This window comes from Callithrix jacchus, chromosome 6, assembly GCF_049354715.1.
Source record: "Callithrix jacchus isolate 240 chromosome 6, calJac240_pri, whole genome shotgun sequence".
Classification (NCBI taxonomy): Eukaryota; Metazoa; Chordata; class Mammalia; order Primates; family Cebidae; genus Callithrix; species Callithrix jacchus.
The window spans coordinates 18,342,731-18,365,003 of NC_133507.1; the positions used below are offsets into that span (position 1 = coordinate 18,342,731).

Consider the following 22,273-nt stretch of genomic DNA (forward strand, 5'->3'; position numbering starts at 1 on the left):
CAGGGAAGTGCAAATTCAAGCAAGCAACTCTTTTCAACCATAGATTGGATCCACCTTACACACAGGTTGAAACAAGATACCCATTTTTTGCCCATCAAAGTGGCCAGAATGTGAAAGATTAATAATACCAGTTGTTAATGAGGGTGAGGAAGACAGGCACTTTCATTAATGTAAATGGACCCATCATTTTTAGAAGGCACCCTGGCAGTATCTACAAAATGTATAATACATACACCTCTCAGTTCCATCACAGTGTCTTCTGTATGCCCTCTCATCAGGCTTCCTAGGAGAGAGCAAAAACTGCCATGTTTCTTCAGGGCCAGGCCTAAATTGGCATGGCAATCCTTCTGCCACCTTCTGTAACCCCAGACAAGCCACAGGCCGGTCCAGATCACAGGGAGGGAATCTGGCTACTAGCAGAAGATGGAATATGTGGAATGATTGGCAGCTGTATTTTCAGAAAAACTACCACATACATAGAAACAGCATATTCCTTCATGTACCATTTTAGCAGCATTTCTTCAGTGTTTGTTTATATAAATTTCAAAATATTTTATTGTTTTGATCCGTATTTCCTTCTCAACCTAAACCATGCGACTGGGCACCTATTCATTGTTTTTTAATTTGTTTCTTGTGGTCTGTGGATGAGTTATATAAACAAACAACTATACATTGAACCCCACCGTAGTAAAAGCAGTCTAAAAATTCAATTTCATAAACTCTGGTGTTGTATTATCATGAAGTTAATTAAAAACAGTGTTTTATCAATAGGTGGTATTATAAAATTAAACCTTGTGAGACTTCCTCTCTTTATAATTGATCTTACATTAAACTGAGAAAGTCCCAAGTGATTCTGAGGCAATTGATCCCTAACACACACACACACTCTTGAAAAATATTGCACCCCATTCTGAGAATGGGGTTAGATAGACTGGAAAGTGGACAGTAGCCAAACGCCAATCATGTAATAGCTGAATTCACATTATTGTGGCACATATTATTTTTAAATATATTTTTGTGTATTTTAAAAACATTTGTCCTTTTAGATTTACTAAGTGTGTCTATATTCTGTTCATTGAAGCAAATCTCCCCTAGGTCTGTAATATATGTCCAGTGCTCTGGGGATAGAGCAGGAGGTGAATGAGCAGCGGGAGGGGTTTGCTTGAAAAGAGCTTCTAAAGTAATCCAGCCACCTGGGTGCTAGGACAGAGCTTTGCATGGAGCGGGGTCAACTCCCTCAGCAACCTGGCTGGAAGTGAGTCCTGAAAGACAAGTAATAGCCTGGTCCAAAGAAACACTGGGTGTGAAAGAGCATTCCAGTCAAAGGAGACAGCTTGAGCAAAGGCTTCTCAGATAAAAGTAGTTCAACACCATGTGCACCTGTTCTGGGTGAAGTTGGGGCTGGAGGTTTAGGTTTGTTTGAGCTTAGGCAGAAAGTTAGTGAGTACAAGGGTGTAGATGGCCTCCTAGGCCAAGTGAGGACCCATGTAGTGCAGGGCAGGGGCCAGGCTTGTGTGTTGAGATCATCCCTCCATTGGCGGGTGGATGATGGATTAGGTGAGAGCAAGACTAGAGACTGGGAGGCTGCCAAGACTCTGAGGAGATGACTAGACCCTAAACTGGCAATGTGGCATCAGGACAGTCACATGTTCATCATTATGTGTGAAATCTGTGAATAGCCAAAAGGAAAGTTTACTTTATTTTTTGTTTTATTTTCTGAGATTGTATTCTAAACATGATCAGAAGGTAGGCATGTGAAATTTACTCCTTCTTCTGACATTTTTAAGCTCAGCATATTTCCATTTTTTATTTATATTATAAACAAAATTTTCTTTAAACTTTCCTCCAGAAGTGATCAAAGTTTGATTTCTTGGATAGTCCTCCCTCTATGCAAAACTTATTATCTAACTTGGTAGTCTGAACTCCTTTATAAATTCTGTAGCTAAACCTTACATAGTGTTCAGTTGTCCAATTGACATTTTTATAAGCTTGCTTTTTGTTACTGTCATAATCCGCTCAGCTCTTATAAATGCCTTCGCCCGCTTTCCAAATGCCATGGCTTCTGCAGTGATATTTGCACCTGTGGTGTTATGCTGGCAAGTGGCTTCATGTCCTTAAGGTCTTAAAATACCTCTCCTCTCTCCTTCCCTCCCCTGAAAAGGAAGCTTGTCTGGGAACTGGTTTGCTTAAGGTGGTAGCTTCACTTCTCTTAATTTTGTGTAGATGTAATTAATTACACACTCATACAAGGAGTAAATCAAAGAAGGGTTTTGGGGATCATCTGGTTCTGAGAGAAATGATAGGCAGGAATTGACAAGTAGGTTAAGGTAAATTATTAATAAAACACTCACCACTGCCATATAGTACAGAGAGAAATGATGCCACAACCATTTTAAATTATGTAACTCCAGTTTTTATAGGATATGAATCCTGGACAACCATCAGGCTTAGGCCAAAAGCCATGGAAGAGAAACCAACAGCAGTTTCAGTAAACGGAGTCATCTTGAACTATGGATGTAAACCATAATCATTTCTTAGTTGTAATTGGGACATCTTCTTTTCCCAGTAATTAACTATTTGTGATTCTTGCATTTCCTACCAACGCCTAGCGTCACTCTGTGTTTTTACAATGGACAGTTGTTAGCGAGGCTTCATGCCTTACTTAGGCTAACAAGCCTTTATCCTTAATCAATCCAGCAAATATTTACACTGCACTGCCCTTACAGCACATTCTCTGGAGCATACAGTAGTGCCCTCACCCCACAAGGCACTTACAGGCTCTTAGAAGAGTTTGCAGCCCTTCCCAGCATAACTGAGAGCAGCAGGTTTGGCTGATGGAGTAACCACTATAGCTGTGGCGGCCTGTCTTGTTAGGGAAAGAAGTGAGCATTTCATGAGAGTAGGCGCTATGCCATTTCATATACATCCACTCATTTAATAAAAAGCTAACCTGTGAAGTTAGAATGTGTTCAAAATGTATCACTTGCTTTTTATTCTATATTATGGAAATAACCCATGTTGAATTACTTAACAGTTACCCTGAATTGAAATCCTCTCTTTATAAACATGTCCCAGTTGATATCTAAAGCTAATCTGATGCGGAGTATATTAGTAAATGGGGAAAGGCGGTAAATCATGGCGCAGATGTAACGTAATAAAAACCTCATGTTTGTGCTTTGTGTGCAGAATTTGCGAGGAAAAAACTTAAATAGGTTGAAAGACTTTTGCTAAAAGAGTTTTCAGAACGTTGCTCAAGGAATGTACAGAAAATTGACTTCCCTTGTCCTTTTTTTAGATACATTCCACCGTTGATCTGGGGGAAAAGTGGACACATCCAGACAGCCTTGTATGGGAAGATGGGAAGGGTGAGGTCGCCACATCCTTACGGGCACCGGAAGTTCATCACCATGTCTGATGGAGCCACTTCTACATTCGACCTCTTCGAGCCCTTGGCTGAGCACTGTGTTGGAGGTGAGCTGCTTTAGGTTGTGTAATTGGGCCATCACTCGGAGGAGGAGCCCTAGTCGGTGGAGAGCACAGCACGGTGTGAATATTCATGCCACTGACTCCGCCCGTGGCATCGGGGGGCTGTTGGGAAGTCTGCCGGGATTCAGCGCTTAGGAGCCGCTCGCAATTAGCTTTAGCTTGTATTTGGCAGTCACCATGTAAAGCTCTTCAGAACTCACTGTAGAATAGTTTTTAATCCTCTTGTGAAATACAGAAATTTGATGTTAGGGGATTAGGGAGTGCTTGGAGCCCAGGCACCCCAGGACCAAGCCTCTGGGTTGATGACAGCAACAGAGGCCAGACTGTTCTCAGTGCTTCATATGTACTGTTACCTCGTTTAATCCTCAATACTGTGAGGCTGGTATTTACTATCGCCGCTTTACTGATGAGGAAAGTGAAGCTCGGAGATGCAGTATAGGCTGGTGTTTGTTGGACAGCAGTAGATAAAAAGGATGTGGGTTTCCCTGGACAAAAAGACACGTTAAGGTCATTATCTATCATGCAGTGGTCTAGGACACCTAATTTCTGAGAAACAACTGAAATTTTCATTGCTGCTGGAATTTGGCATTGTTCTGTCTAGCCTGCACAGTAAGCATTCATTATAAAATGCTTCATAATGAAGACTTTTGAGGAAGTGGGGTTAGGTGCATGCATCCGTTTGAATGCTATTTCTACCAGAAGAGAACATGTCTTTTGCATTCTGTAGTATTCAAAAGCACCTAGTTTTTTGTTGTTGTTGTTGTTTTTCTATAGGAGCTCAGTATTTATTTATGGGTAAACTCCAGGAAACATATTAGATATTTACAGTGGCTAGAACTGCTGAGTAGCTGGTAAGAAGATTTAATTGATATTTCCTCTGCCTGGAATGCTGGTCCCCAGATCTTCACATGGCAGACTCCTCCTGTCATTCATGTCTCAGCTCAAATGCCACCTCCTCAATGGGTCCGTCCCTAACTCCCCTAACTAGTGTCTCCTCAGCAAATTCATCTTGCCTTCCTGCTCTAATTCTTCATGGTAGCTTCTACTCTAAACCTATTTGTGTGCTTGTGTGTTATTTATCTGCTAGAATGTAGGAATCCCTGGAGTCCAGAATAGCTGGCTTCTAATAAACAGTCATGGAAGGGATGAATAAATGAATAGGCGAGGAGCTCACATTGTGTTTATAAATCTGTAGCTGGTCTGTCCAATATTTATTTATCCACCATACCCAGTTAAATATTTTCTTTCCCTTATTTCTAATGCTTTTTCTTCTTCTACCACTAACGCACAAAGTTTACTTTGACCATCTGCTCTTCCCACCAAGACCAATATGGGAAGTTGAAAAGGGCAGAACAGTGATTCTCCCTTTTACTTGCTCATTATTTTCCATCACTCCTGCCCTCAGAAATGATTGACAAAGGTGCTTCTGGGGAGGGCAGTACTTATACCTAAGACGTACTCTAAGAAAAACAGCCCTTTTTCTCCTTTTCTGATTGTTTTCTGACTATAAAAGTAGTAAAAAAATCCACATTTTCTCATTTTAGAAAACATGGATAATACATCTAAAAAATAAGAATCACCCACAATTTTACCACCCAACATATATTGTTAATGTTTTGCTCCATTTTCTTACACTTCTATGCATTGTTTTTCCAAAATTTGAATTATCATACATTATATTATAAAGACTTTCCCATGTCATTAAAACTGTAAAAGTCTTCAAAAACACAATTTTAATGATTACTTAGTATTCTACAATGTGGTCATACCTTAATTTAACCATTCTTCTGTAGTTGGGCATTTAACTTATTTACAGCTTTGTCACTATCAATAATTCTATCATCCTTCATCAGAAAATTCTAGGCAGGATTTCAAGAATTGGAATTTACTATGTCAGAGTTTATTCATTTTATTTGTTTATTTATTTTTGAGATGGCGTTTCGCTGTTGTTACCCAGACTGGAGTGCAATGGCGTGATCTCGGCTCACTGCAACTTCTGCCTTCTGGATTCAAGCAATTCTCCTGCCTCAGCCTCCCAAGTAGCTGGGACTACAGGCGCGCACCACCGTGCCCAGCTAATTTTTGTATTGTTAGTAGAGACAGGGTTTCACCTTGTTGACCAGGATGGTCTCGATCTCTTGACCTCGTGATCCACCCACCTCGGCCTCCCAAAGTGCTGGGATCATGGGCGTGAGCCACCGCACCTGGCCTAGTTTATTTATTTTATAAAGAGATGGAGTCTTACTGTGTTGCCCAGGTTAGAGTAAAGTGACTGTTCACAGATACAGCCATTGTGTTCTGCAATCTTAAACTACAGGGCTCAGGTGATCCTCCTGCCTCAGCCTCTCAAATAGTTGTAATACAGGTATGTGCCACCACATCCAGCTATTTACAAAATTTTTAAGGTTCTTTATGCTTATTGCAAAATTGCTTACTAATTCCTATTTCCCTACCAGCATTAAGAATTTCTAAGTTTTAAAAAATCTTAATTTGAAGAAAAATAATGATCAAATTTAATGACCTAAACACCCCTTTTTTTAAAAAAAGAAAAATATAGGCTGGGCGTGGTAGCTCATGCCTTTAACCCCAGCACTTTGGGAGGCCAAGGTGGGTAGATCACGAGGTCAAGAGTTCAAGACCAGCCTGGCCAAGATGGTGAAACCCCCATCTCTACTAAAAATACAAAAATTAGCTGGGTGTGGTGGGAAGTGCCTATAATGCCAGCTATTCAGGAGGCTGAGGCAGAGAATTGCTTGAACCGGGAGGCAGAGGTTGCAGTGAGCCGAGATTGCACCACTGCATTCCAGCCTGAGTGACAGAGTGAGACTCCATCTCAAAAAAAAAAAAGAAAGAAAAGAAAAATATAGGCCAGGCGCGGTGACTCACACTTGTAATCTTAGCACTTTGGGAGGCCGAGGTGGGCGGATCGTGAGGTCAGCAGATCTAGACCATTTTGGCCAACATGATAAAAAAAAATTGCTGGGTGTGGTGGCACACACCTGTAGTACTACCAGCTACTCAGGAGGCTGAGGCAGGAGAATCTCTTAAACCTGGGAGGCAGAGGTTGCAGTGAGCCAAGATTGCAAGACCCTGTCTCAAAAAAAGAAAAAGAAGAGAAAAAGAAATATTCATATTTTGAAGTAGGCAATTCATAGTCATGATAGAAAGTTCACAAGGTACTAACAATATACAGTGAAAGTGTCTCTCTCTGTCCTCTACTCTCTATCCCTACCCCTCAGTGGTACCCACTGTCAAGGTTCTTGTATGTGATTCCAAAGATAGTGGATGCATTGATAAATATAGACATCTTTTTTTTTCTCCACACAAAAGGCAACATTATTATAACCCCTTTCTGCATTTAGCATTTTTTCACTTAATTTATGGAAGAGCGTGCCACATTAGTATATATAAAAATGTCTCATTATTTTTAAGGGCTTTATAACATTTCATCACTTAGATAGGCAATAATTTATCCAACCAGAGCCCTATTTCTAGACATTTAAATTATATTCAATCATATGCAAAAGAATATGTATTGTATGATTGAACACAGCCTAATACATATATATACATTATATTATCTGTAGGACATTGTTTTACATATGTACAATTATAGATCTGTAGGACAAATACCTGAAAGTAAAATTGCTGGGTCAAAGAGGTCTGTGCAAACACCACTTTTTATTTTTTCATTTATTCATTCATATAGAATTTCTTACAGAAATTAAGAGTAATGTTCAGGAACTTTTATAGAAATGTGAGAGAGTAATTTTATATTTGTCAAATCTTATAATAGAAATTTGAGGTTTACATATTTTTCATTTCATTTTTCTAGTAATTAATTTTTCATTGTCTTTTTCAAAAGTATCTGTTTCTGATTTACTGGACATTTTCAAAACCAATCCTTCACTATAAATAGCTTAAGAAGCACTGATATAGACAGCTCCAGCTAGAAGGGAAAGATTCCCAGAGAATTGAATGAAAAGACATACATTGAATGAAAAGATGTATGTTGAAGTCCCTCCCCCTGTTGTCTAAGCCAGTGAAATGTAATTGTGTTCATTTATCATGTCACATTTATTGGATACATCAGGATCTCTTTCTCCACCCTATAGATGATATCACCATGGTCATCTGCCCTGGAATTGCCAATCACAGCGAGAAGCAATACATCCGCACTTTTGTTGACTATGCCCAGAAAAATGGCTATCGGTGTGCCGTGCTGAATCACCTGGGTGCCCTGCCCAACATTGAACTGACCTCACCACGCATGTTCACCTATGGTAAGCATGGCTCAGTGGAGTCCTCCCTTTTTCTGCAAGTGTGCTGCTACTTCTGCTTCTGCCTTGTTTTCTTAAGTTTTAAACGTATGCCCATCTGTAGGAGATGGTAGATCACACGGTTATATCAACAGCCAACTTGTAGTAGGCATTGATGATGCCGTACCTCACACCAGCCTTTGAGGTGGGCACTGTAACCACCCTATCTCACAGAGGCAGAAACTGAAGCTCACAGGGGAAAGTCTTGCCCAAGGTCTCCTAGCTAGTAAGAGTCACAGCAGGGCTGGGAGCCAGGTAGATTAGGTAGCAGAGTTCATGCGCTTCAGGACTGTGCTATTCTGAAACTCATTCCTCGGGACTCTTACAACTGGCAGGCAAGGGTGTGATGAGGCCTGTGAATGTCAGTGGGAAGGGAACCTGGCACGGTAGCAACTCAGTTGGATTTTAGGTTCCTAGGGGACAGAAACTAGATCTCGTATTTAGACAAATGCTTCTTGATTTGAATTAAAATTGTGTGTTAGCGGGGCCAGGTGTGGTGTCTCATGCCTGTAGTCTCTTCTCTAGTAATTAATTTTTATTGTGTTTTTTAAAAGTATCTGTTCATGACTTACTGGACATTTTCAAACTAACCCTTCACCATAAATAGTGCACTTTGGGAGGCTAAGGCAGTGGATCACTTGAGTCTAGGAGTTCGAGACAAACCTGGCCATGATGGCAAAACCCCGTCTCTTACTAAAAATACAAAAATTAGCTGGCGCATGCCTGTAATCCCAGCTACTTAGGAGGCTGAGGCACAAGGATCGCTTGAACCTGGGCTGCAGAGGTCACACCACTACACTCCAGCCTGGGCAATAGAGCAAGACTCTGTCTCAAAAAAAAAAAAAAATCCTGTGTTAGCTAAGTTCTGGGTTCTGCACTGCTCATTCTTGATTCTTATTAGCTCTCTGTTTAGATTATATATGCACACATAAATAATAAACACATAAAATATGCATCTGTATACGCACAAATGTTTGGGATATTATAAGCAAATAAATTGTAATACGTTTTAATGGGAAATAACAAAAAATTACATCTATCATCTCACCGTAACTGTAATTTCTATTTCTTCAAACTACCCTTTTGTCTTTATCAATGTATACATAGTTTTTATTTATTGCAGTCGTAGTGTGTATATCTATGGTGATTTTTAAAAATAACTTTATATTCACCAACATAAAGATGTTTAATCTTTTTAAGAGCCACATTGCTGTTACTGCTCTGTTATAGTTTATTTAACCATTTATCTTTGTAGGACATATGGGTTATTTAAAGTTTTTTGCATTTTAAATAACAGCACTATAAATACTATATCTTGTACATAGAATTATTTTTTCTTAATGACCTTGGAGTAAATTCCCAATAGAACTGTGGAGTCAACATTTTTTAATGCATATTTGTACATCTTGTCAGATTGACCTCCAGCGAGGTCATTCCAGTTACATTGCCATTAGTAATATGCAATAGCAACGTCTCCATAAGGGCAGGAAAGGGAAGGTCACAGACATGGAAGCATAAACAGGTACACCTGCTTTGTGCCAAGCAGGATGCCGGGCGCTCTGAGTTCATTTCCTCTTCTGTATTCACACCCACAACTGAAGATACCCATTTTATAGACTGTTCTGTTCAGCAGTTTGGTCAGTAGCTTGAAAATACAGGTGAATATCTAGATTTACAGATAACACAGGCACTTGGGGGAATAGTGAGTACATGGAAGACAGAATTGGACCCAAAAGTCAGAAATAGGCCAAGTCGAACACCAAGGAAACAGTGGGGAATAATGATAAGGTCTTGTATTTGGATATTTAGATCGTCTATACAAGTAGAAGATGGAGAGCCATGGCTTGGCTGCCAGGCCAGGATGGAGATTTGGGAGCATAATACAAGAAATGTGCCAACAATAATACAAGAAACGCCGGTGAGAATACTTAATGTACACCAGACACAGTGATGGTTTCACATGTAGTAGGCACAAGCTCTTATCTCCACAGCAACCCATGGGACAGTAAAATTCTGATGAAAAAACGGAGGCACAGAGATGTGAAGTGATTTGGGCAGGGGCATAGAGCCAGTAAGGAGAATAGCTAAGGAGCTTGGATCTGGTTGCCAGAATCATCTCAGAGACAGCAGAGTAGCTGGGTCTGTATGGTCTAGGCCTCCCAGCCCCAGAGTGCTATACTATGGGGCTGTAGACCAAAGAGACCAGACTGTAAGGCATTACCAGACCTGGTCAGGGGAGTCCAGCAGCCGAAGCAGCAGCAAAGAGTAGGCTAAGTACAGCCCATGCTCACAGAGAGTACCCAGGTCAGGAGACAGGCTCTGGATCCGATACCCCAGCCCTGCCACTGACGCTGTGTGGCCTCGAGCAGTTTCTTAAACTCAGTTGCAGATTCTTCAGCTGTAGTAAGGTGGAGCTACAATTAAATGTGGGTTACTGAGGATTTGGCAAGCAGTTGATTAACACAGTAAACATTTATTATATGTTAGGTTCATTCTTTTTGTTTTTTTTTTTTGAGGCAGTGTCTCACTCTGTCACGCAGGAGGGAGTGAAGTGAAACAGTTGTGCCTCATTGCAGCCTCAACCTCCCAGATTCAAGCGATCCTTCCTCCTCATTTTTTAATTTTTTGTAGAGACAAGGTCTCACTATGTTGTCCAGGCTGGTCTTGAACTCCTGAGCTCAAGCAGTCCACCTACCTTGCCCTCCCAAAGTGCTGGGATTACAGACCTGAGCCATGGTGCCATCCAGGTTTATTCTTATTCAAATACTTGAAGGCGTATTAATGTTGGTGAGAGATTAGCCATGCTCTTTGTGACCTAGATAAGTAAGATGTGTTCTGCAGGGGAGAGTATCATTAAAGAATTACAATACAAGGCCAGATGTGGTGGCTCACACCTATAATCCCAGTGCTTTGGGAGGCCAAGGCAAGCAGATTACCTGAGGTAAGGAGTTGGAGAATTAGCCAGGTATGGTGGCAGACACCTGTAATCCCAGCTACCTGGGAGGCTGAGGCAGGAGAATCACTTGAACCCAGGAGGCAGAGGATGCAGTGAGCCAAGATTGCACCCCTGCACTTCAGCCTGGACCACAGAAGGAGACTCTGCCTCAAAAAAAAAAAAAAATTACAATTCAGTGTGATGAGTGGACTAATAGGGCAGGCCTGGGGAATGTGCTGCAGTGGAATGGAGAAACCAGCCTGGCTCTGTGGGGGACTCGTCAAGCTGTGGAAGGAAGAATTCTCCTAGGAAAGGCATTTGAGCTGGGCCCTCAAAGATGAGCTCCTAAATAGAGGCACTCGTAAATAGCTGGAGTTATAGACAGAGGGGAGTGGGTTTGGGAGGGCAACCCATGCAGAAGAGCAGCGTGCACCGCTGCCTTGAGAGCACTGTATGTTTGGAGAATGAACAACCCTTGATATGAGGCAAATCCATCAGCGGAGAGCTTCAGGCCCCCAATTTTAAAAATTAACCATTTCCTTTAGTTTGTGGATGACGTTGTTACATTTTATTTCATCAGAAGTTTAGAAGTAAATTTCTATAGTTTGTTATACTTTAGAAATTTTCTAGAAAGACAGGTGACCTAGAAAAAAATGGGTGTTTTCTTCTAGCCATACTATTTGTTTTTTTGTGTGTATTCGTACACCTTTTACCTGTTGATAGTTTCTTTTAGCCATTGGAGATGTGATCAAACGAATATGACTCAAGGTCAGAAATCCAGAATTTGTATGCGTTGTTGAAATGTAAAAATTAAGACATCTTTGGTAGCTCCAAAGAACCTAGATAGAGAAAGCAGTAGTGTTTTGTTAGGTGCTATTGATGTGATTTTAGTTTAAAACAATGTTTCTAATAAATGTTTTCCTGAGCTGGTGAAAAAGGAGCAATCCTTCACCAAAGGTGCCCTAACACATTGGAGCAAAGCCCACGTTTGTTACCTTTGACTGGTCAGTTGAGGCAGGTCAACAGTTTACGTGCTAGAACTGAAAAGCCTTTATCCTAGTTAATCATGTCTTTATGTAAGTGTGTTAGTGGTTGACACATGAGCTTTCTGTACTTTAGTTCAGAGATCTTTGTCAACTTTTGTTCCTATACCCAGTACTGTTCTCAATTTTTAATTACTGTTGCCTTGCAATATGGCCTGACATCTCATAGTAGCAACCCTGACTCATGGCTCTTCAGACTATGCTCTTGTCTCCCTGCCTATGTTTTTCATTTGAGCCGCAGATTATTGCATCAAGTTCTATGCTGAGTTTTTGTGTTAGTCAGGGTGGACTAGATTATGCTGTGGAAACAAACAACTTGAATCTCAGTGGTTTAAAACAATGATTTCTGTCCACACTATGCATCCCTCATGGCTTAGCTGGGGGGCCTCTGTGCCTCCATCATGATGGTCCTCGCTCAAGGAACCAGGCCTATGGAGCAGCTACCCGCTGGAACATTGCAGAGAGTGGGAAGAGTGTGGCTCTTGAAGCTTCTGCTCAGAAATGACAGAGGTCACTCCTGGTCACAATTTATTGATAAAGTACAGTACACAACCAAGCCTAACTTCAGTGAGGTGGGGGAGACGCATCCTTCCTAGGGATGGAAAGTAGTTATTGGTGGTGAACTTTCGCACAGTTTATCACAGTTTCTGAAGGGAACTTTAATTTATAAATTAATGTGGAAAGATTTATAATACTTTTCTCATCCAGGAGCATGGCCTTTTCCTTCAAGTCTTCCTTTATTTCTCCTTAAAAGAATTTCTAGTTCTCTTTGTGTAGGTCAGTTTATCAACATTAGAATTCCTGTGGGAGCTTTTGTTTTGTTTTGTTTTTGTTGAGACAGAGTCTCACTGTCGCCCAGGCTGGAGTGCAGCGGCATGATCTCGGCTCACTGCAACCTCCGCCTCCTGGATTCAGGGGATTCTTCTGCCTCAGCCTCCCAAGTAGCTAGGACTACAGGCACACAGCACCACACCCAGCTGATTTTTTTGTATTTTTAGTACAGACAGGGTTTCACCATCTTGACCAGGCTGATCTCGAACTCCTGACCTTGTGATCTGCCCGCCTCAGCCTCCCAAACGGCTGGGATTACAGGCATGAGACACCATGCCCAGCCAGGAGCTTAAAAGATACCAGTGCCAGTGGCTTAGCTCTCAGGGTGTCTAAGGTACAGCCAAGGTTTTCCAGAGCCACAGATATAGGTCTTATTCCTTGTTTCTGCTTTAGCTTTATTTTTTGGTTTTTGCTTTTTTGCTTTTTATTACAGACATTTCAAAATATCCAGAAGTAGGGAAAATAGTAGAATAAATCCCAGTGTACTCTTTATTCAACCTCAACAATTACTCAACTCATGGCCAATATTGTTTCCTTTATAAACCACTGCCTTCTTGAATCTCCTCTCAAATATTATCTTGTTATTATTTTAAGACAGGGTCTTATTCTGTCGCCCAAGCTGGAGGGCAATGGTGCGATTTCAGCTCACTGCAACCTCCGCCTCCAGCATTCAAGTGATTCTCGTGCCTCGGCCTTCCTAGCAGCTGGCTAAGCACCTGCCACCACATCCAGCTAATTTTTGTATTTTTAGTAGAGGAGGGGTTTTACCATCTTGGCCAGGCTGGTCTCGAACTCCTGAACTCAGGTGATCCGCCCACCTTAGCCTCCGTGCTTGGATTACAGGCATGAGCCACTGCACCTCAAAGATTATTTTGAAGCAAGCACCAGACTGCCTGGTCCAGTTTCATCTGTGATTATTTCCAGTGTATATCACTAAGATACACAGGCTCTTTGTAATCTGTCTTCATTTGTTAGGACTGCCTATCAAAATACTACAACGGGGGTAGCTTATACAAGAGCAATTTATTTTCTCACAGTTCTGGAGGCTGGAAGTTTAAGATCAAGGTGTCAGCAGAGTTGATTTCTTCTGAGACCTCTCTTCTTCTTAGCTTGTAAATGACTGTTTTCTTGCTATGGATTCACACTACAGTCACCTGTGTCTCTGGTGTCTCTCTGTATCCTAATCTCCTCCTCTTAAAAGGACACCAGACATCTTGAATTAGGACCCACCCTAACAACCACATTTTGGCCTAATTACATCTTTAAAAGCCTACTTCCAAATATAGTCAGATTCTGAGATACTAGGGGTTAGGACTTAAGCATATGAATCTTGGGGGAAACACCATTCAGCCCATAACATAACAGAAGCACAATGGCATCATCACAGCTGAAACAAAACAGTATTCCTCAAGAGGACAATTTCCCCCTTGTCTTTCCTCTTTTTTTCCTTCTTAACTCATTTGTTCAATTTAAAATCCAAGTCAGATCTATATATTGCGATTGGCTGATAGGTCTCTTATGCCACTTTTCGATCTCCTTCCCCGAATTTTTAATAGGTCCCCAACCAAGTAAGCCTCTTCCAGGTGGGGTGACTGAATGTGACATGGTGAGGGGGGCTCTCTGGATCCCCAGGACATACTACACTTCACCATCAGGCCCCCTGTTCCCACCCTGAGTATATGGGAATTCCAGGCACTGAACTCCAGGACCTGCTAATCCCAGGACTGCCCAAGTTCAGTTTGGAAGGCCCTTCTATGGTCTTCACTTGGCTTCTCCTTGTCATTCAGGTCTCAGCCAAGATGTCACCTTCTCAGAGAACCCTTCCTTGATATCTCTCCCCCATCTAATGTTGCCCTACTCCCACCCCTAGTCATTATCTAATGACCCCTCCTTACTTTCTTCAAGGCACTTCAGATTTGAAATTAAGGATTTGCTTTTATAACCTGTGAAATTATTTGTTTATATGTCTGTTATCTGTTTCTGCATCCCAAAAGTTGACTCCATGAGAGCAGGCAGTTTTTATGCTCCCTGCTGTAGTTCGCCAGTGCCTAGAATCCTGCCTGGACCATAGGAAGCACTTGCTCCATCAGTGTTTACCGAATGCCTACAGAGATGGGAAATGACAGCTTGTGGATGTAAGGCGATCCTTTACAAACTAGTACATCACAAACCAGTGTGCCCTATATATGAGTCTTCCCTTAGGCAAACTGCCTCTCTTTTCAGCAGATGCCAGGCATTCAAGTCACTGTGAATACCCTTCGGGGTTTTTGCAACTGTCATCTTGAACAGAAGAAAACTAAAGAGGGGATTAACATGAAACCCTATTTTCTTCTTTTCCTGTTATGCACCTGCCTCAGATCTCTCTGAGAAAACTGTAAAGGATCTTTTCCTATTTATCAACCCAGCTCTGTTCCAAACCACATAAGCTTTGCTAATGTGATTAGAAATTGTTGATCTGCCTTGCACAGAATTTCCTAAATGGATAATTTTGCATTCTTGTGACTTAGAACCCTTCGTGCTGCCTTTGAAAGACAAATTTATTAAGGAAAATCCTTCATGACAGCAGTTACTATTTATCTCACACTAATGAGTGCCAGGCATATGCTGAGTTTTCATATTACTTCACTTGATCCTCACTGCCTCAGAGGTAGGTTTTAATTAGTATCCTCATTTCACAGGCTTAGGGAGGTTAAGTACCTTGCCTTAGGTCATGCGACTAGTGAGTGGCAGAACCAGCCTTCAATCAGTGTGATTCCTAACCTCAACTCAATACCGCCTCTGTGGTAGTGTTCATTTCCTATTTAGGATACTGTCCATTAGAACACAGAGGAGCAAGGCTGATGTTTGAGCATTTTAAAAGACTTTTCTTCCTCTTTGGTGGTAGTGGTCATTACTGTTCTTACTGATAGTCAATTAGGTAGCATTTGCTGTATGCTAGGCACTGTTCTGAGTACCCTGTGGGATATTAAATCAGTTACCACCCTTTTACAGGTGAGGAAACTGAGGCCCGGCAAGGATGAATAACTTGCTCCAAATCACAGAGTTGATGAGTGGACAACCCAGGCTTCAAACACAAGCAGTCTCGCAGTCTAGTCCTAGAGTCGGTGCTCCTGAACAACAGGCTCCATTGCCTCTCTGTGTAAGACTAAGGAGTGAGGAAATCGTTCCCAGTCAGATAGATTTTAAGGCAAAAGAGCATCCAGGAGTGTCTCAGAGCCACAGAATTGGGCCTGTGGGTTTGGTCCCTGATCTTTTGTTCATACAGCATCCTCCAGACAATGATGGGGCCAGCCTCTGTGATGGGAATACAGGTGTGAGTTTGAGTCCCTTCCTTCAGGAAGATCCTAGTCTATAAGGAATGCTCACCATCTAGTTGGGAGAGGAGGGTGCACAGTCACAGTGAGTCTAAGCTTACTGGCTAGGGGTTTGTCTAACAGGAATATTTACCAACAGCAACCTTTTTACAGACAGGGACCAGATCTGCATTTTTAATTTTTGTATTATTGTGCGTTAATCTCCTCCATCTAGTGTATCACTTAGAGAGAAAGGGTCAGGAAAGGCCTGCATAGGAAGAGTGTCCAGCAGCTGGGGGTTTCATGCCTGCTCAAGAAAGCTGAGAAAGGAAATTGAAGGAATTTAAGAAATTTGGCAATAAGGCCCAGCACAGTGGCTCACACCTGTAATCCTAGCACTTTGGGATGCCCAGACGGGCAGATCATTTGAGCCCAGGACTTCGAAACCAGCATGGTGAAACATGGTGAAACCTGACTCTACTAAAAATACAAAAAGCCAGGCATGATGATGCATGCCTATTATCCCAGCTACTCGGGAGGTGAAGAAAGGAGAATTGCTTGAGCCCAGGAGGCAGAGGCTGCAGTGAGCCAAGATCGCACCACTGTACTCCAGCCTGGGCAGCAGAGGCTGACCTGTCTTTAAGAAAAAAAAAAAAAAGCCAGCAATAATATAAAAGTACATGGCATAGACTCCAACAAATGCTAACAATTGTCATCTTCACTGGCCCTTCACTCTAACTTTGTGTTTTTTGCGAGCCACCTTGGAGGAGAAAAGACAAACATTTTCTTGAACTGTAAAACGACCTTGCCCCTGCATCGCTTGATAGAGTTGACCTCATGTGAACTTTGGAATTTCTGCAAGGATCAGTTTAAGAACCTGCTCATGTTGAGCATAAAATTCTTTCTTTTTTGAGCTTGGTCTCAGTTATGGCTCTGTGTACAGGGATGCTTGCCGAGGTGATTATTCTGCAGGATGCAATGCTTGCTTTCCAGCTGGACAAGCTTCAGTACTGGCCTCCTGGCCAAATCTGTGTGGCCACACATGTCTAGCTCAAAGCTACTGGCTTCTGTATTCAGAGCCAGCTCTTTTTTTTTGTTTTTTTACTTTCACATACATCGTTTGACTTCATTCTTTTTTTTTTTAAATTATACTTTAGTTCTGGTATACATGTGCAGATCGTGCAGGTTTGTTACATAGGTATACATGTGCTATGGTGGTGGTTTGCTGCATCCATTGCCCTCAGAGCCAGCTCTTAAAATCGGTACTGGAAAGATGTTTTCATTGTAGTACGTGCTATGCTTTAACCTTCTAAAAGATGTTTATTTATTTATTTATTTTTTGAGATGGATTTTCACTCTTGTCACCCAGGCTGGAGTGCAGTGGTGCCATTTCAGCTAACTGCAACCTCTGACTCCTGGATTCAAGCGATTATGCCTCCTCATCCTCCCGAGTAGCTGGGATTACAGGCACACACCACCATGCACAACTAATTTTTATATTTTTAGTAGAGACGGGGTTTCATCATGTTGGTCAGGCTGGTCTCGAACTCCTGACCTCAAGTGATCCTCCAACCTTGGCCTCCCAAAGTACCGGGATTACAGGCGTGAGCCATGGTGCCTGGCCAAAATGTTTATAATTAAAAAAAAAAATTCCTCACTACTTACTTTTGTATAGTTCATAAATTCTTTAACTGGAAAATATTAAATATGTCTATTTTGGTAGATTAATGACATTAGCTAACCTGAGCAAAAATAAACATGAAGAGCACCCACAAAAGTAAAGTTTACCAAACCGTCTTAAATTTCTTCTTGTGTCAAGCGAGGTGGCAGGTGGCTGTAATCTCAGTTACTCGGGAGACTAAGGCAGGAGGATAGCTGGAGGGTAGGAGTTCAAGACCAGCCTGGGCAACATAGCAAGGCCTCATCTCTAAAAGAATTTTTTTTAAAGAAATAGGTTACTCTACTGAGTCAGACCAGGTAAACAACCCTGTTGTGTGGTGAGGTCAATAACACTTGGAAATAAAGGAAGATGGAGAAGTCATAAAGATTTTCTTGAAGTGTATTTATTGTAAAGAGCCTAATCTTTAATTGGAGCACTACAGCCGTAGACATGTTGGCTTACTCTTTATTGACTTAGCTGATTTTCTAAACTAGACAATATTGGCAATGTGAGTGTTTTTGTCAGTGATTCTATAGGGGACCAGTGAATTCAGGAAGCATTCTGCTTCTTCTGTCTCTCTTTGGCCAAGTGCCTTATCCTGATAGTCCAGTATTCATGTTCAGAGCAAAGTAGAGGTAGATCAACTCTACTAGCCAAGGAATAAACTGAAAACTAGAATTTTGCAGCTTGTGGTTATTCTGGCCTCCATATCATACCTTTATATCTTGAAGTTTTACGACCAGAAAGTTAAGAGCCAAGTCACAAGGATCTTATGAGTTTGATCTTGATTTAAAGACATTAAAAAATAGGATTAAAAATAATATCTTCTATGTCAAGTGAAAGGAGTAAAAATAACCTGGCTTTGGCCCCCCTGAGGTAACTGAGTCCCTTAGGATTATGAGCCTCCTAAGAACTTAGCACCCATCTCCCACCAAAACACCAAGCTGAGGCATTGAAAATGGCCTTGAATATTTAAATTGCTTTTTCCTGTGAGTTTAAATGGGGTAGAAGTGGGCTCTTCCCTTATTTCTAAACTCTTGACTCTCTGGCATTAGACATCAAGCTGTGAGGAAGTACCTGAAATCACAGTATTGTATTCTCTTGCTTGGAGGAGGAACTCTTTAATGTCCAACTGGTTATAATACAGGAACCTTTTTGTTGTTTAAACTACCTCTTGGATTAAGGCTGCAGTGAACCATGATCATGCCACTGCACTCCAGCCTGGGCGACAGAGTGAGACCCTGTCTCAAAAACAAAACAAAAATTATTTTTTGGGCTGGATACAGTGGCTCACACCTTTAATCACAGTGAGAGCCCATTTCTACAAAAAAATAAAAACAAATTACCTGGGCACGGTGGCACATGTCTGTAGTCCCGGCTGCTCCAGAAGCTGTGCCCAGGAGTTCAAGGCTGCACTGAGCTTTGATCATGCCATTGCACAGCCTGAGCTACAGAGTGAGACCCTATCTCTTAAAACAAACAAACATGCATACAAACAATGTTTTGGAACCTCAAGGTCAGGTCAGAAACTTGGTCTTGCTTAGGAGGATGGCACTTCAGTCTTAGAAGGGAGGGAGAACCTGTACCCAGGCCTCCATGTAACTTCACATTCCAATTGAGACACTTTTGAGAGTAAAAAGGGACTTTATCAATAACTGCATCAGAACAACAAATTCCAGGACTCTGGGAGAGACTGGGATGTAGGGTTACCTACCTTTAGCGTGCTGTGGAGACCACCCACAATCCAAGACATCTCACTGGAAGAGTTTCAGGCAGTAATTTTTAAGGAACCTATATTTTGTTTTTACTACTTAAATCTTACAATATTATGTTAGATTATAAACATAGATATTTTGATAAGCTTCTCATATCTACCCTTTTCATTGCTGCAGACTCAATTTTGGATTGTATTCATAGTTATGAATTGTGTTGCCTTTGCATTAAACTGCTGAGTTTTGTAGTGGCAGAAGGGCACCAAGGGAAGGGAGGAGGAAGAGAGGGGTGAAGAGAGAAAGAGAATGTGAAAGTGAAGGTAGTGAGTTTGCAGAAGCTCAGACATCGTGGTAAAACACCCAGCAAGTCATCTGCTGAGAGCCAGGGACCAGGAGCTTTAGGAATTGTGTCAGGGAGTCATATCCAAAGCAGAACAGTGGCCAGGCAGTGATGAGTTCCCCACTTTCAGGATAAATCTGAACACTTAAACCGTTAGCCGTAAGAGGGCAGTTTTAGGCATTCTATACATGGAGAAACAAAGCTGAAGCCACTTGTTTTTTAAAATCCTTATTTCGAGATAAGGACAAGGCCAACTAATTTGTTAGCACAGAGGGGCCCTAACTTTATTTCTGCAGCTGTTGTTTTCCTGGATGACTCAACTTTATAGTAGTTTCCCTTTGACTTCAAGAAATGACCCACATAAGGCTGGGTGCGGTGGCTCACACCTGTAATTCCAGCACTTTGGGAGGCCAAGGTGGGTGGATCACAAGGTCAGTAGTTCAAGAACAGCCTGGCCAACATGGCGAAACCCCGTCTCTACTAAAAATACAAAAATTAGCCGGGCGTGGTGGCGGGCACCTGTAATCCCAGCTATTCAGGAGGTCGAGGCAGGAGAATTCACTTGAACTCAGGAGGCAGAGGTTGCAGTGAGCCAAGATTGCACCATTGCACTCCAGCCTGGGCAACAGAGCAAGACTCTGCCTCAAAAAAAAAAAAAAAGAAAAAGAAATGACTCACATACTTTTACTATGGAAGTGACAGGGGGTGCTAGGCCCATAACCGCCCACCTGTCAGCAAGCCATGTTGTTAGCCAAACTATATTTTTCTCCTAGGTTAAACTTAGTGGGAAAGATATTCAAGTACTTCTTTCGTGTCCCCTGCATACTCATGCTGGCCAGTACCACGTGCCTTCATTCCTCATGACTCAAACTTCCTTCTTACCCACCTGACATTTTGTGGCGCGCCCACAGGTGCCAGGCCCATGCCTGGCACGGAACATACAGAGATGACTCAGAGTCTCCATCCACAAGGAACACAAAGTCTCTGGGTCCCTGTATTTTAGCCTACTTAGTCATGCGAGTGTCATCTGGGGAAGTGACTGTTGAAATAGCAGCTTTCAGGCAGCCTTTGCCTTATCTCTTTTTAAGTGTAGGGGCTTGAGAAAAAAGGTTAGGGGTCTTTCCTCTTCCCAGCAGGTTGCCTTTCCAAAATGGCCCTGTAATACTCATCTCTCTAAGGCCAGGCTAGTGTTTCAGATTTCATCTTGTCTTTAAAAAGCTGCAGCAAGATGATATATCTGAATCTTGTTACCTAGTGCTAATCCCATAAGAATTAAATACATAGAACCTCATTTAAAAAGAGATTCATGTAGCTGTTAATAAGAATAACAGGCCAGGGAGAGGCTCCCAGCCACTAAAGGCATTTGGTAACTGACATTAGGGGAGATCCCAGGAGGACCTTCCAGAAAGCTTATCCTGGAACTGGGCACCATGTCTTTGCCCTTCCCTTGCATGGGAGAGGTGGCATCTCTTCACAGAACATCGAACGGTCTGCCTGACATCAAGCAGGGCTGGCCCTTTATCCAGATCAGATGTATTTGGATTTAATTAAATTGAGGCTCCCAAAATGCTACATAATTAGTTATAATTGCTCCTCAGTAGTGTAGCAAATCTGAGTTTTGGAACTGTCCCAATGACATCTGAACATCTGCTTTAAGTCTCAAATAATTAGTCTCAAACCTGAGTAATGATAGATGGGTCTGAAAGGAATCAAGGCTGGGTGCAGTGGCTCACACCTGTAATCCCAGCACTTTGGAAAAGGAAGCCAAGGTGGGCAGATCGCTTGAGCTCAGAAGTTTGAGACCAGCCTGGGCAACATAGTGAGACCGCCCCATTTCTAAAAAATTAAAAATTAGCTGGGTTTGGTGGCATGCACCTGTAATCTCCCAGCTACTCCAGAGGCTGAAGTGGCAGGATGTCTTAAGCCTGTGGAGATCGAGGCTGCAGTGAGCCATGATCTCTCCTGCCTAGGGAGACAGAGCAAGACTCTGTCTCAAAAATAAGAATAAAAAAATAAAAATATTAAAAGGAATCAAATGGTTGGGGGGAGTAAGATGTTGAATAATTAAAACATAAATCTCTGCAGTACTATTACTTAAGTAGATTTGTGATATAAGGCAAGGGGCTCGGGCTTTGGGGTTAGAAGTGGTCTGGAGTCCAGCTTTGGACTTTGAATAGACATGGTCCTACTCACTGTGTGAAGGTGGACAAGTCATTTTATGTCTTTAATAAAATCTGTCTCCTTGTCTGTGTTTAAGTTCCTAGCAGAGAGGCTGAACATTGTCCATCTGTTCTTTCATCCATTCATTTAGGTAGCACTGATTGAGTGCCCATCAATATCTGGCCTCACAGATACAGTGGTGAACAAGACCCAGAATATCTTTGCTCCATGGAGGTTATAATCTAATAGAGGATCATTCCATGTTAGAACAAAACATAAAGATATAATTAGCCAAGAGATGACAGAATTAGGCAGAAACTTTAGGAAGTGGTGGAGAAGGAAGTGTTTTAGTAACAATTTAAAATAAGTTTCTCAGTACTGTTTCTTATGCAGGCAGATAATGTCCCCAGCACAAACTATTGCTCCAGCGTGAGTGATATGTTGGGTGTCTTTAGCATAATTGAAACTGGTCCATGGAAATTTAAACATCTTTT

General features: G+C 41.9%; 1 protein-coding gene across 12 annotated transcripts in view; it reads left to right on the forward strand.

Annotated features, from left to right (window-relative positions):
- Positions 1–22,273, forward strand: part of ABHD2 (abhydrolase domain containing 2, acylglycerol lipase) — a 117,974-nt gene that overhangs the window by 68,775 nt on the left and 26,926 nt on the right. For all 12 annotated transcript variants that reach the window (XM_078326734.1, XM_054257223.2, XM_078326735.1 and 9 more), the window contains 2 exons: positions 3,296–3,471; positions 7,602–7,769. In XM_078326734.1, coding sequence (XP_078182860.1) covers positions 3,296–3,471; positions 7,602–7,769 — 344 coding nt within the window. The remainder of the gene's footprint in view (positions 1–3,295; positions 3,472–7,601; positions 7,770–22,273) is intronic.